Source organism: Paralichthys olivaceus, chromosome 6, assembly GCF_024713975.1.
Source record: "Paralichthys olivaceus isolate ysfri-2021 chromosome 6, ASM2471397v2, whole genome shotgun sequence".
Lineage (NCBI taxonomy): Eukaryota > Metazoa > Chordata > Actinopteri > Pleuronectiformes > Paralichthyidae > Paralichthys > Paralichthys olivaceus.
In genome coordinates this window covers 10726569-10741524 of record NC_091098.1, presented here as the reverse complement: position 1 = coordinate 10741524, position 14956 = coordinate 10726569, and the positions used below count along the sequence as shown (strand labels likewise).

Sequence of the window (14956 nt, the reverse complement as noted above, 5' to 3'; positions counted from 1 at the left end):
AATGACTAATTCACAGATACAGGGGAATAAAAGCTTTTATTTTGATTGTTGAGCCATGCGACATGGTGCAAAACCTTGCTGATAAAAACACAACATATAACAATGAATTCAACTGTCCATTTGTTACTGTTTTTCATGTACTTAAAGGTCCAGTGTGTAAGATTTAGGTGAAAGGGAACTATTGGCAGATATTTAATGGAGAATAATCCTCATGATGTTTTCACTAGTTCATTTCATCTAAATTGTATGAATTGCAGTGAAATCAGGTGTGTTCCCAGTTTGGTTGTTGCAGTTGTAGGTGTGTGAAGTTTACTGTGAAGCGTGTTGCAAATGTTCCTGTACGGTACTAGAGTTACATAGTGCAATAAAGCCATCAAAATGATTTGAATAAAGAAAAGGAGAGGAAAGTGTGAGATGAAAAACTCAAAGGGAGTTTCCAAAGCAATCACCTTTAATAATGTCAAGAAACAAACTAATTCAGAATAATGTTTCAGCTTTGGAAAATGCATAGTGTCATAAAATGGAACCAGTGTCCATGAATGTGTCAGCACCTTGAGTTGTTTACCGCCTCTTAAGCTGACTCAGCTCTGTTTGTTCGCCTGGAGGCCTCAAAGAAGCAACTTCACAGACGATGAAGGAGAGAGGAGATGGTAAAAGGACAGAATGGAGATGATGATGGTTTAAAAGGCATCATAAACATGGAAGACATGACTAATACGGGTTGGAGGATTTAGTTTTTGTGAGAGGAGTGAAAGGTAGCCAATGTATGGATGGTAATGACAGTGAGAGAGTTACTCCAATATTCATTGGATTGCCATTGCATTTTGTGAACATGGTTTCCCTACAGGATAATTTCTAACCTTTAATCATAAACTAATTAGGAGTTTTTTTGTCTAGTGCCATCAAGTCAAAAATTACATTTTTACTGTACTTTGGTTTATGACCCAATGCTTGCAAGACTATTTAGATTCCGATCACAAACCTAGAAAACAAGAAATAAACAAGCTACTAAAGACATGACACAGTAGGAAGGAATAAATGAAGGAAGACAGGAAGGAAGTGGAAGAGACTGATGTCTTTTTGCTTTGATGTTTCGAGACATCATTAAATTTGGTCTCAGTTGGTGAGGGAGCTCTCAGTGGCTTTAGTGGTGCTCCGAAACTGGCACTAATTAGTACTCACACACACACACACACACACACACACACACACGTAAAGTGAAGACACACTGATGTGAGGATTTTAAATCTTCTGCTCATGGAAAGAAGTCCCACTGCCACCTCCATCTGGAACCAGTTAGAAAGTGTGTGTGTGTGTGCGTGTGTGTGTATATGGGTATATATTCTGTGTTTGAAGTGACAGGTGTGTCTTGGGTGTCTCATATCAGTTTTATTAAGTGTTTCCTCTGCACACCACTCACATGGCACTTGGTGTGTGTGCGTGTTTGTGTGTGTGTGTGTGTGTGGTTATACGAATGTGTGTTTGAGTGTGTGCACATGCTACTGTCCATGGAGAAAAGAAGTCAAGTGCATTATCACACAGACCTTAAAACTCTACCTTTGACTTGTGCCCAAGGAATTCCTAGTGTGTGTATTTGTGTGTGTGTGTGTGTGTGTGTGTGTGTGTGTGTGTGTGTGTGTGTGTGAGAGAGAGAGAGAAGGCAAGCGAGAGAGTAACCGTGTGGATAACAGATAGAGGTGTTTGACTCTTTTTGCCAAACTACACAACTGTCTGCATTCCTTCAAGTCTTTTACTTTTTGGCTCATTGTTTTACTCAGTGTCAAGTTAGATGAATTACTGTTATATTGTGGCATCTACAAAGCACAAAGTCACACACAGTAAACACACACACACATTATATCTCATATGTTTGCCATGTGTGTCTGTTAAAAATAACTGAGTTTGACAAAAAGTGGGAAAGGTTAAAAGGCAAAAGGTCCTCGCATTGAGAAATAGTGTAGAAACAAATGGTTCCTGGCAACTAAAAGAAAAAAAAAATTACAAATCTTTAAGTCTCTGTTGAATTATTTAGTTTAGGCAAACGTTAACGCCACACTCGTCCTGAGTCGTCCTGTAGCTCTGTCCATGTTATCTCTTTAATGAAAGTCTCTGTCTCCACTCCGTCTCCTGACAACTGTCAACCACCTTAAACATGTTTTTACTGATAGCGCTTCCACCCAGAGTCACAACCTCATGACCTTCACCATCATTAATTACAGCTCAGGAAAATAAATAACAGGCAGAGGGGAGGCTCTCAGCAATTTCAGCCAAGCGTGTTCTGTCTTGCTTAGCTTGTTAACACATTTTTCTGCTTCATCTTCTACTTGTAATCGGACTGATTATCAGATCATACTCTGAAACTGTACTGCTGCGCATGTTGAGGTGACAGATGGAGCAAGTTAAACTTTTCGAGTATGCGACTGACTCTATACGTGAACCCAAACAATCAGTTTGTGAACTCAGTTCTGCGTTCTGTTCTACATGACAGGATTGAAAATATGCCTTTCTTTTGGTTTGGTTTTTTCATAAGCAGAGATGTGATCAGTTTTACTATGAGTCAGTCTAGACTTATTTGGTATTGTAGTCTAAAAAAGTAAAATATTCTGTCTAGACATGTAGTCATATTTTTAAGGTTATCATTCTTTTTTTTGTTTTCTAACCCCATGAAGTCAATATTTCCTTGCTCTTAAGTAGTTTTAGCTGCTAACCTTATTTACCTCTCAAATCTAGTGGGCAGATAAGAAAATACACTATTATTAATACTTTTTGGAGACGCAATACTGCATATTTGAAACAAATCACTGCAGAACTAACTGTTTGGACAGTCAGAAGAATTTCTAACTTGTCAGAAATGTTGGTCGACTGTCTTCAGGCTCTTCATGAGCCGATTCCCCCACTATCAGCAACTTTTTTCACTGACTCTTCGCAAAATGGCAAAATGCAGTGCAAGTAGGAAATGTTGTTCATGGCTGGAAGCAATTGTACAACAAGTAAGAAAAAAAGGGAAGAAATGGGCACTTACAGCACAGTAATCAGAGTGTGGCTCTAGCCATCAACATATAATACAGTACAGTTGCCTCAAACGTTGCTTCCTTACCTCCAATTCTTTCTTTAAATTAGCCAAACCAAAATGCCCACCTCTTCCACATACCTGCGTGTCAATATCCATGTGCTTATTTTCTTGGACATTTCAGCTTGTCCAGAGGAGCTGATGGTAACCTGGAGTCAGGTTGTGTCAGATGAACAATTCTTGACTTCCACAGAGTAATTCCATCTTAAAAGTGGTACCTAAATACAGTTCCTTGAGTAATTGCGTTATTATTTGGACTGAAAAAGGTGTTGAAAATGGCACAAAAATAGTATTCTCTATATTGACTTGTGCTTTGATAAATTATGTTTATGTTTCAAACAGAAAGTAAATCTCTCAAATCTGAAAGTATTCTATATTGTTTACACTGGTAAAATACAAAACTAACAGTAACATGTGGGCTCCAGATTTTGGATGATACTGCAAATCCTCTTAATAGCTTTTGAATGGATTTTGTTTTAGAATTAATTAGAAAAAGATGCTGCAGAGGCAAGAGACCAAGCGTCATCTGTCTCTACCAGTCTTCTGCTCTTTCTGCTGTCAGGATGCTGGTTCATGTTGGTCACAGCTCATATGCCTGCCAGGAAGCCAAGATAGGTGACTGTGGTTTTCTGCCCCGAAATGAATTTTTGATTGGTTACATGTTGTAGTCGGTAGATATTTGCAAAAATCACCTCAGACATTTTGGCGCGAGTTTTTTGCCATGACTAAATGTTTTTGGGGGAACATAGAAAACTGGTTTCTTTGAGGATCAAACAGCTGCTGAGACCAAAGGATTGGACAGACGAGTTCATCCAGCTGTTCAGCTTTGAACTGCCTCCACGGTGTTTGTGTGAGCCTGTGATTGTTTTTGAGGTCCTGTTGACTGTTATGTCTTGTACATGTGCATATTTGTCTGTGTGTTTCCTCATTTCCTGTTAAAATAACAGACTCTGACTTCTCTCCTCTGAACATTGGTTGTTTATATTGGAAACGACTCTCCGTGTCCAAACTTGCCGCTCCCTGCCCGGGTCAGGCCGGTGAAGCTTTCATTGCTATTAGCTTCACTTTAACTCTATGGCGGCTCCATTTTACACGTCGATGAAAATACTAACATCATTGAAGGTTAAACCCTAACCCTAACTAACTAATAGCAACTAACAAATAGTGTCCTGATTAAGGGGCTGCCTGCTTTGGAAGACACTGTCTACTCAGCCCACAAAAAGAGTCTTCGAGGGCTTCAAAGACCAAGAAGGCAAATTCAAAATGAGATGGTCTAATCTACAGGTTTCCATAATCAGCGTCACCAGCTAGTTTTGCCCTTATTGCTGTTGCCTATAGCAACAGAGCTGACGGTGGACATGACTGTGTACCATTAGCTGTTGGATTGAGTTGAAGCACTTGCTGGTGCCATTACCTTTTTGAAAAAAAATGAACCCTGGGATAGGTTTGGCCGTGAAGGATCCAACCATTGGAGTCTTCATTTCTCGGGGATGAAATAACACATTTATCAGCCGCATTTGAAGGAGAGGAGGAAATGGGACAAGTTAAGTTGTGCCACTGTCACACAATTGGTCTTAAAATGCAGCCTTCAAAGGATGCAACCCTTGGATTGAGTTTCCAGTGAGATCTTCATCAATAGATAATTTTGGTTGCAACTGTTACATTCCTCCATTTAAATTCCCTGAGGTTTTAGAAATGTGCAAGAGGTTGAAAGGCCAGACTTCTCATCCCTGGACCAACTTGGAGACAAAACAGTCTGAGAAACATTTTCCTTGACCTTAGGCAAATCTCTTTTGATCATCTACATGCAGCATACTTAACGTGTCAGAGCCAAATTGTGACGCTAGGTTGTACTTATAATAAACAAATCAAACCATAATTAAATGATTTGGAGCCTGTGGTGCTGTTACTGCTCATGTTTCTCAAAATAAAGACCACATTTTGACATAAACCCTGTTTCTTTATGTTATGAGGAAGATATTTGTCTCCAGTCCTGCTCTCTGGAGTCACCTTCTCGGCTGTTTTGGCCAAAGTTTCTCATTCTTCTTCTGAAAAACATAAACTTGTGCATGTCGAGTTGTCATGTGGTCAGAAGTAAAATAAAGGTTGCATTAATACACTGGTAAGAAGTAGTATAGTGGTTAGACCTTTGTTGGACATTTGGGAAGTGATTTTCGTCTTTCTTGGAAGCACAGTGACCTCCTGTTTTATGTTTCACATTGTGCAGTTGAAATCATGAGATATCAGCATATTGTGCATCAAAATGGCCTAGAGCGGCCTTGGCAATGTTTTTTGTTTGATTATGATAATGACAAATGCCTGTCAGACCAAATGTAACAATAATGTTTTGTTGAAAATGATATATATACTTTTTAAACCTCCAAGACACAAAGCTGTGGTTTCTCTGGGCAGCGTCAAAGTCTGATCTGTATGAATGGACAGCAGAGTATTGTTGGGAAAGCCTATGTGGTCAGCCAACCTTCTCTTCATAATAAAAGGTTAATAAATTAACATTGTTGATTTTTTTTCACAACGTAGTTCTGACTGTGGATATTTAGGCAATGATTGAATCTCTCCAGTTTCATTTCTGGCTGGATGTTTAAAACCTTTCACTTAAATCTCCCAGTGAGACAAAACCATCAAACCACTTCATCTTCTGTTTAACTCCCTTCAATGCCACTTAATCTCTGACAAGACCACACAGACGTGTAAAACCCAAAATCCCAGGGTGGAAGAACAGAGAGGCATTTTCTTTGTTCAACATTTCATTCCACCCTTTGCTCACATCGGCCACACACAAATCTCCAAGACGACTCCCTGAGTGGAGGAATGGAAATACAGGAGAGACGGATTTCTGCTCACTCTCAGTCCACTTGGTAGACATCGTATTTCTCCTGAAAGAATCTAGAGACTGTGGCCTCCAGCCTGGTGATGGTTCCAGTAGCCTGGACATAAATTCTGCAGCGGTTTGGCATGAGTTAAGTCAGCCTATATTGATTTGTGAAAAATAATTAGGGGGTAAAAACCTGCCAGAAACTCTTAATAAAGCTGCCAAAGTTTCTTGATGGTAGCCCCTATACCTCAATATAAATCTGCACCTTTCAACTCCAGATTCTTCCTCTTTATGTACATTGAATAATTTGCCTTCAATTTAGATTTATGAAACACATTCTTAATTTAAATGGCTTTCTGTTTAGTTTATGACTGGTCTGGTTTTGTTTGGGTAGAGAGACGAGCCATCGGGAAAGGGCCATATGATGATGTAAACTATTCCTCGTAGCGCGGTGACATGGTTTACATCAGGTCTGAAACCCCTCAGAGAAAACCATCAACAATGTTTGAGCGCCCGACTGCGACGTTGAGGGGGACGCAGGCCACACACAAACACAAGATGACAGATTAACTAGGCCTTGTCACACACGAGACATGTTCTTGTAAAACACAAAAAGATGCATTTATGTGGAGAAATTAAGAAAAGGCAAGTAAACAAAAAACATGCAAGTGCAAAAAAAGACAAAGAAACTTGCAGCCAAATCCCATGTATTTAATTATGCATTTGCACATGAATACACAGAGAAACACCAGGCGCTTATTCTGCAGATATTAGTTTGACCTTGTTAACTTGAGAGAATGACACCCGGCCCAATCCTTTCCTTTTCTGCTGACACCTGTTTTGTCTGCTTCTGCTGGGACAGTCAAGAAGCAGGAAGTAGTCGTGCCCTCTGCTTCCTCTGGACCTCAGTGTAGTGCAGAAAAGTCCTGATTCATGTTTCCTCAGCCACTGCTTCATTTGTTCTCGCTCCACTGTGTGCTTAAATGTCCGTGTCCAGGACCTTAAACAATTGTTTCAGTGGTTTTTGAGTTACAAACTTATTGTGTTAGGGTGTCTTATGAAGCAACGACAGTTTATATCTTTCTCCCTGATCTGCCTTCTTTTTTATTTTCCTATTTTCAACATTCAACACACCACAGTTAAAGCCATTTTCATCATTGGTGTCTTCATCATATGTTTGTCATTTCCACAAATCTCAGCTTTAAACCCTCAAATTATCCACCACGTTTCTGCGCTGGCACAGAGGCGTTTGTGATGTTCCACAGAACATCTTGACAAGATCATGACAAAGCTTGCCTGACCCAAATGTGATGAAAATTGCTCCACAACATCAGCATGTCACTTTGGCAGAAATCCAAAAATTGGAGATACAATTCCTGTGTGGGACACTGAGGCTATCGCATTTCTTCTAATAAAGCCCTTTTCTTATCCCTCCATGCAAACATATGGGATCAATCAACCGTGTAAAAAATAGTTTTGGTTCACTCTCATACCCAGAAAACCAACTTCACTGCATTTTGATTATTGTGTTATTTCATTTAAGAGTGTAAGAGTTAAGTGTGTGTGTGTGTGTGTGTGTGTGTGTGTGTGTGTGTGTTAAATTTTACATTGTTTACCTGCACAGAATTTTCCTGCTGTACCCTGAGAATGTTATGGATGCCACTTATTGTTTTAATTTTTTTATGTTGCATGGAAAATAAGTCATGCCGCATATCCAAATCAAGAACTTAAAGCAATCCATTCACCAAATAGTGCAGGGACAAATTCACTGTGGCAGCCATGGTACTGAGATAAAAAGAATTTTCTATTGAAGTGGACGATGCAAAAAATGTGCTGCAACATATACTGAACCTTTTCTCATATTTCTTTGAGGTTTTACTTTGTATGTTTGTTTTGCAGACGGAGTGTGCCAACTTTGTCCGTCTCCTGCAGCCATACAACCGCACTCACCTCCTGGCCTGTGGCACCGGTGCTTTCCAGCCCATGTGTGCTTTCGTCTATGTGGGACACAGAGGCGAGGTAAGGCTGTGTGAAGATAAGCTGTGTGTGTTGTACTGGCATCCACAAGCAAAAAGTACAGTTGTTATTGATATCAACTCTGGTATATGCTGATGTCACAGTTGAGTAGGGTTATATTGTACCCTTCCACACTGAAGTATATGACTGCAGGTTTTTTTACTCTGTTTTTGTCTAAAACGAGTGTTTGGAAGCTCTAATACATATTTCAATATATATTTCACACTCTGTGTAAACACTACAGAGCAGGTTCAGTTTGGATTGTGCAGTTTACTTGGTATTTATTAAGTAAAAGTTGAATCACTCCAGTATCAACATTTCCAGGGTCATTATGATACTTTATCGGTTACAGACAGAATTTGACAACTACATATATAAATTTAAACTGAGCATATGATAATACAAATTTGTGAGAAAGAAACTCAGGAGAAAAAAGTAATTTGAAAAAGACAAAGTGACCATTAAAACTGAATAGATGAAGCCATTATTGACCACTAGAGAACAAAATGACCCACAAACTCAAAGACAAAGTACTGATAATATATCAGCTAATGTTAATGAACCATTTTCTAATGTACACTCATCCATTTATAGTCTCATCCAAGCTCTGGTTTGGCCTCTGCATTTGGTTTTCTTGGGTTTTTAGTGGCTAAACGACTGTCTATTGTAGTGGTGCATTGTGAGCTTGGTGAAGGATGATGTCGTCTCACAGTGATGCATTAGATAACCAAATCTATTGCAGTGTTTCTGTAACACCAGACAGGTTGAATTTATTTTACCTCTGAATAAAGTAGAAATCAAATGAAATAGAGTCTACATAAAGCCTCAAAGGATGGTGGTCAAACTTGGATACAGTGAATGAAGTGGCCAGAAGTAAATGTCGCACAGCGTCATGATGAGAAAATATAAAATCACTGGGTGGCCTCGAAGCAGCTCTGTGGTGGAAATCAGGCTAATTGAACAAACATGGTTTAAGCCCAGATGTGTTTTTCAGAGAAACACAGTTCAGATTGGCCCGACTTGACACTCAGATCCCTGGGGCTCAAGGTCAAGCATGAGCAAGCAGCTCTGTCATGGGTCCTTCTGTAGCAGTACTCAGCCGTTCAGTCAGACCCTCTATACATCTTTTCAACTCCACAGACTAGCTTTCTACTCAGCCACTCAGATCAAGGGGGCCCGCTGCAGAGTCTCACTCTTGGAGCCTTTTAAAAGACATGAATCAATGAATGAAGCTACTAAGACAGAGTGGAAGCTGGCTCCTTCACAGTGGCCCAACAGATCACAGCTCGGTGTGGCGCCCTGCCTGGCCCAGCGGGAGAAGGTCACACTGGACATATGGTGGGGAGAAAGCTGGATGTTGGCATAGAGTTAAGTAAGAGAAAGGAGACGGGCAGGGGAATGCCGGAAATGTATTCCAGAGAGAGGGAGAAGTGTTTGCATATGAGTGTGTGTGTGGCTTGTGAATTGTGTGGCTTGCGACACAAAGTCTTATTTTTTTCTCATGGATTTAGGTGCTTGTCACAGTGTGTGTTCTCCTTCGTGCTTTTTTCTGCCTTCCTCTCAATCTGTCATCGTCAGTGCGGTTTTTGGACTCTGGGTTTTTATGGCACATCGTGAAAAACTGCACACGCTTTCCTTTACTTGTGCTAAATAACTTTGAGCGTAGAAATGGTATACAGTGTGTGTGTGTGTGTGTGTGTGTGTGTGTGTGTGTGTGTGTGTGTGTGTGTGTGTGTGTGTGTGTGTGTGTGTTAGTGTGGCTGAGGAAATGAAAGTACAAAAAATTGAAAAGATATTAAAAGAAGTCAGAAGTATCCTGTGTCCTTAGGTAGAGCAGATATGTCATGAAAAAGGTTTTTTATAAACCAACTCAGGAGCTGAAGTGCACGATCTTCTTAACAAAGCATTTGAACTGCATTTGCGCTGTATGATTTTTTCCCAATTATTTCAAGTTTGATACAGAGATGGTTTTTCACTATAACTCGAGGCTTACAGTGAGTTGCACTTGCACACCTGCTTCTAAGGAATAAAACAACCCACATTTAGTCAGACAACCCTTCTTCAATAAAAGAGTTTCAGCCATGTTTGGAAATGTTACTCTTGGAATTTCTGAGTCAAACTGTGTAAAATTGTGTGTTGTTTACTAGTTTTGTGATAGTGAAGATAGTGCAGCTGTCTTCGCAGACATCGCTGCATTTGTTTAATTTGCTCCAGGGAATGTGTGTATGTGTTTATGAGAGAGAGAGATGGAGTGTTTGTGTGTCTATAGCTGCATAAACAGGTGTGTGAAATGATTAACAGGTTGTGTCAGCTGACTGACTGTATGTGTGTGTGTGTGTGTGTGTGTCATCACTCAGACCACAGCCATGTCCTTTCAGTTGGTCAGTGTGTCTCTCTGGATGGACGACACCACAGGGAGCCTGTCCATTTATTTAACCAATCGTTAACTGGTGGAGAACACACACCCGTCTGTTTGTCTGACCTCAGACAGAGGCTGCAAGCCCTCAAACTGGACTCTGGGTGGGATGACCTTTGACCTTCTACGTGTTTCATCTCAGTTAGCGGCAGAAACGCATATACTCCCTGTGTCTTTCTTATGCCGCCTCTGTCTCTGTCCTCTGCTGCTGTCACACACTAAACGCAAAATGCGTGAATGTTGCAAGAAAAACATGGGATTGGATTAAACTGTTATTGTTCTCTATTGTCAGGCAATAGAGACTTGACTGTATTTCATGATTTCACACAGACATCAAAACTAAGAGATGCATTCAGCAACAACCTAGAATACAAATCAATTCAAATATATTCATAATGGAAGGAAATGTCAGTGGGTTTAATGTTTCTGGTTGCTCACATTTCAAAGTTATTGTGCACTTAAGCTTAATTTCATCTCACCAATCAGGAAAAGATTACAGCATGATCATATAAAATGTCTCTATTGTTGGTCCATTACATTTTTCTTTATTGTTTTGCTTACTCTGGAGTCTGTCTTTCTCACTCAGACACACACACACACACACACACACACACACACACACACACACATTTGTACTTATATCTTAGTGAGGACACTCATTGACATAATGCCTTCCCTAGCCGCTTACCCTAACCTTAAAACCTCCAACCTAAATGTCTAACCCTAACCTAATTTTAACCCTAGCCCTAAAACCAAGTCTTAACCCTAAAGCAGCATGTTGAAGAAATGAGGAGCGGTCAAAATGTCCTCACTCTGTAGGGTCTATGCTCTAAATGGTCCTCACAAAGCAATAAGTATAGGAACACACACACAGAGTTAGGAAAAACAAATGACACAACTTGAACATATAAATATGCAGCGGTACAGACAGAAACCCACATAAACATGATGAAAGACATTTGCATTCAAACATAAATAAAAAATGCATAAAAACAAATTTGTAGACACACACACACACACAAACTAGAACACAGAAAAAGCCTCTTCTCACAGCCTAGCCTAAGGCATTTCAGATGCTAAATTTTTCAGTTAAGCCCCATTTTACTCAACACTGCAGCTTTTTTAGATTTACAAAGTAACTTACTACGTCGCTCACTTCCTCACAGACGTCCATTACAACCTCTTTTAAGTGCTTGGATATATGGGACACAGGAAAAAGGACAGAGAAAGAACACTTCAACAGGGCCCATAGTGCAGCATTAATATGAATAAAATATAGACTAAAAATACTTTAACTATACTGACAAGTTAATTTCTCACAAATCACTTTTTTATTCCTCCCATGTATATTGCCTTTGGATCAAAGCCCTACAAACTGGAGATGAATGAAATCTCTTTCATGATTATTTTACTGCTTTTCATTTTTGTTCCATAATGTTACTTGGCATTATGCGTCACCTTTTTCCTGTAATGATCTCCATAACTCCTAATCTGTCCTCGTCCAACTACACTTTACCACCGTCGTATTTTCTCTGCTTTTAACTTCCACAGTGTGTCTCAGACACTGTCCTTTTATGTGTCCTTAAGAGGGAAGAAGGAAAGAGACATAGGGGACAGAGATTATCCTGTTTTCCTAAGATTCAGAGCTGAGGGAGGGGAGATGGAACCCAGCCATTATTTGATCCGACGGTGAGCAAAAAGGCAAAAAAACAACAGCAAGAGGTCTGTTGGTTGATCAAGACCCTTAAGATGAGTTCAAACTGAAGAGCAGTATACATTTTAACATTTAACATTTTTAAAATAGAATTTAGTTTAGAGTTAAATGAGACAGTATGAACAATTGGATGAACCTCAGGGGTTCTGAGGACAGGCCTGGTTAATTTTTGTTGTCTTTTATACACTCTTCATCATCAAAGTATTAACAGGGAGGGAGGACAGGAAGGAAAGACAATGAGTACAAAGAGTGGATGTCTGGTTTGGTTTATTCAGTAAGACAGGACGTGCAGTCGCCAAGAAGCTGTTTTGTGACTGGGTGGTTTGATATGATTCAAAGTGAAACTTTAATTCTTCTCCTCCCGCATTGACTTTATTATTTGTATCTTAAAGCACAGAATGGTAGGGACAGTCTTTCAAGATGTCAGTTCCCCAAATCCATATTCCTTCTCAGATGTAATTATGTGTAAGATGAAAGATGTCCAAAGAGTTGACTGTAACAGCTGTCTGGTTTTAGTGTTTTACAAGGGATTGTTGCCTTAAAAAATGTATCTGTGCAACTACAGGGTAGTGGTAACTGCTAAAACATAGTGTAACACTAGTGCAAATAGAAAGAGTCATGTATGCTTTTCTAACATTATGAAATGCACAAACAATCAGAGTACAAATAATACTAATAAACATACAGATAATAAAAGTCATAGTTATCACATGTTAAAAGCTTTTTTTTTATAAAGATAATTAGATAAAAAGGTTAAACAATTCTGCAAGTCCAATCTCTTCTAAGTGTAGATACCCTCACGGAAAAGGATCTGTCTCGTTTGGTTTTCAGCCTAGATTTTGGAATGGCTAGCAAGGCCTTACCAGAGGATCTCAGACTGTGTCCTGCTCGTAGAAAAAGACAATGTCTTAAATACAGGGAGGGGCCAGCCCATGCCTGGCTTTCAATCCTAAAATAACAGGCAGCCAGTGTAAGGTTGCTGTGTTCTGGATACATTATTTGGATAAGCTGAGCGGTCATACCACACTAAGTGAGGCTGTACAGTAGCAGAAAACCTCTGGAATATGATTGTTCTGCTGATAAACTCATCTTTTACTTTACAAGGAAAACTGTGCTGCTTTGTCTTATTAAGGTCACATAGTTTCATTTTCAGGCAAATGATTAGTGGTCAATATCAACATCATAGCCATCATTAGGTTCTGATTTTGGAAAAAGGGTCAGGTTATAATAATGTAAGTTATTTGATGAACAAACTCAATGAAGTTTCTCAGTTAAATTATGCAAATGTGAATTTACAGTATTTATGTCAGTAGTCACTTGTCTTCTTGGTTTTGTAGCAGGGCTCCTGATATATTTAAATTGGCTCAGCTGAGCACAAAGTAGCCTCTCTTTCCATGTCTCCCTCTTTCCCTCCATCTCTTTCTCTCTCTTGTTCTCTGTCAATCGCAGCACTTGTGTATATTTGTCTTGGCAGAGTTTGGTCAAAGCAACTCTGACAGTCTAATCAGCTACAGGCAGCCACACCATTCCGTCAGATCATAATGAGATAACACAGAGACACACACACACACACACACACACACACACACACACACACACACACTACAAAATGTACAGTCTCATGCACAGTAAGGATGCACAATTGTACTATGAAATGTGGGTACAGAAATGCACACACACACACACACACACACACACACACACACACGAAGTAGAGCAAGGAGGTGCTGAAGGAATAAGGATGACTAATGAGTTCACTACAGGGAGAAGATGGAGGGCAGGAAAAACACAGAAGAGAGGAAAATCAAGATATTGAGAGAATGAAAGCAATGACGAAAATGGAAGCGGGAAGGGAAAAGGTTGGCCTGGTGACAAAATAAATGAACACATTTTTAAAGTAATCCCTTATAAGAGGTGTATTCAGTATCTTAGTGATATTAAACTGCACAAAGCTGTGATCTTCATTCTTTAAGGGATGTGTCAGTTGACAAATGTTGAATTTTACATTGTTGCAGCGTCTAGTGAAACTGACAAAAAAAATCTTTATAAACTACACTGATGTGCAGGACTGGAATTGTTTTTCTAAATTTGGCCGTGATAAGATTCAGGTTACTTCTCAAATATCTGTCATCATCTTACAGAAAAGTTAATAAAGTATGATAGAGTGCGTAAACATTGTGTGCTTTGGTTGGCTGCACATGTTCACTTTAACATCTGTAAAACCTATTCCAGCCTCTTTATGTAAATTCATAAAGGTACATATGGATCAAATGAAATATTTAACCATCTCATTTTATGAAACCTGTTGGCTTTGCCGATGTCGCCTTAATACAAATCTTGTTACTTTTTAACTGTAACAATTTGTTACCATGTTACCCGACGGGCATTATTATGCAGTGTGTTGGTGCATGTACAAAGACTTATGTGCGTGAGTGTGTGTATTGTCCGCGTGTTTCTTTAGCTATTTTTAACTCACTGACTTCAATGTCATCATCTCCCCTGTGACCTATGAGACTCACCCATCCACTGACAATACTCCATTGTCTATTAGAGGAACAGAGACTCAGACACACAGAGTTCACAGCGAGGACACTTTAATCTCCACTGTGGACTTGAATCAAACATGAGCTGTTAGCGTGTGTCCCGTCGCCTTCCAGTCTCTTCTTGTCCTGGAAGGTCGACAACATTTGGATCCACATTGATCACACCCAGGCAGCTCTGTCAGAGACTGATGTTGTTGAAGTGGGAATAGAAAGGCAAAAAACAAAAGCCCTTTTGTTCACACTAACCCTGTTTTGACCTGACAAATCACACAATCCGAGGATGTGGCCAGTGTTCACCAGGCGAACTTGACTAACTGTTGAGTGACGAAGAAAGAACCACTCAGTTCGTTTTAATTGCTTCCTT

At 39.7% G+C, this 14956-nt stretch overlaps 1 protein-coding gene across 2 annotated transcripts in view; it reads left to right on the top strand.

Annotated features, from left to right (window-relative positions):
- The window catches only part of sema3bl (sema domain, immunoglobulin domain (Ig), short basic domain, secreted, (semaphorin) 3bl), a 63273-nt gene that overhangs the window by 27980 nt on the left and 20337 nt on the right, over window positions 1–14956 (top strand). For both annotated transcript variants that reach the window (XM_020089484.2, XM_020089483.2), the window contains exon 4: window positions 7803–7922. In XM_020089484.2, coding sequence (XP_019945043.2) covers window positions 7803–7922 — 120 coding nt within the window. The remainder of the gene's footprint in view (window positions 1–7802; window positions 7923–14956) is intronic.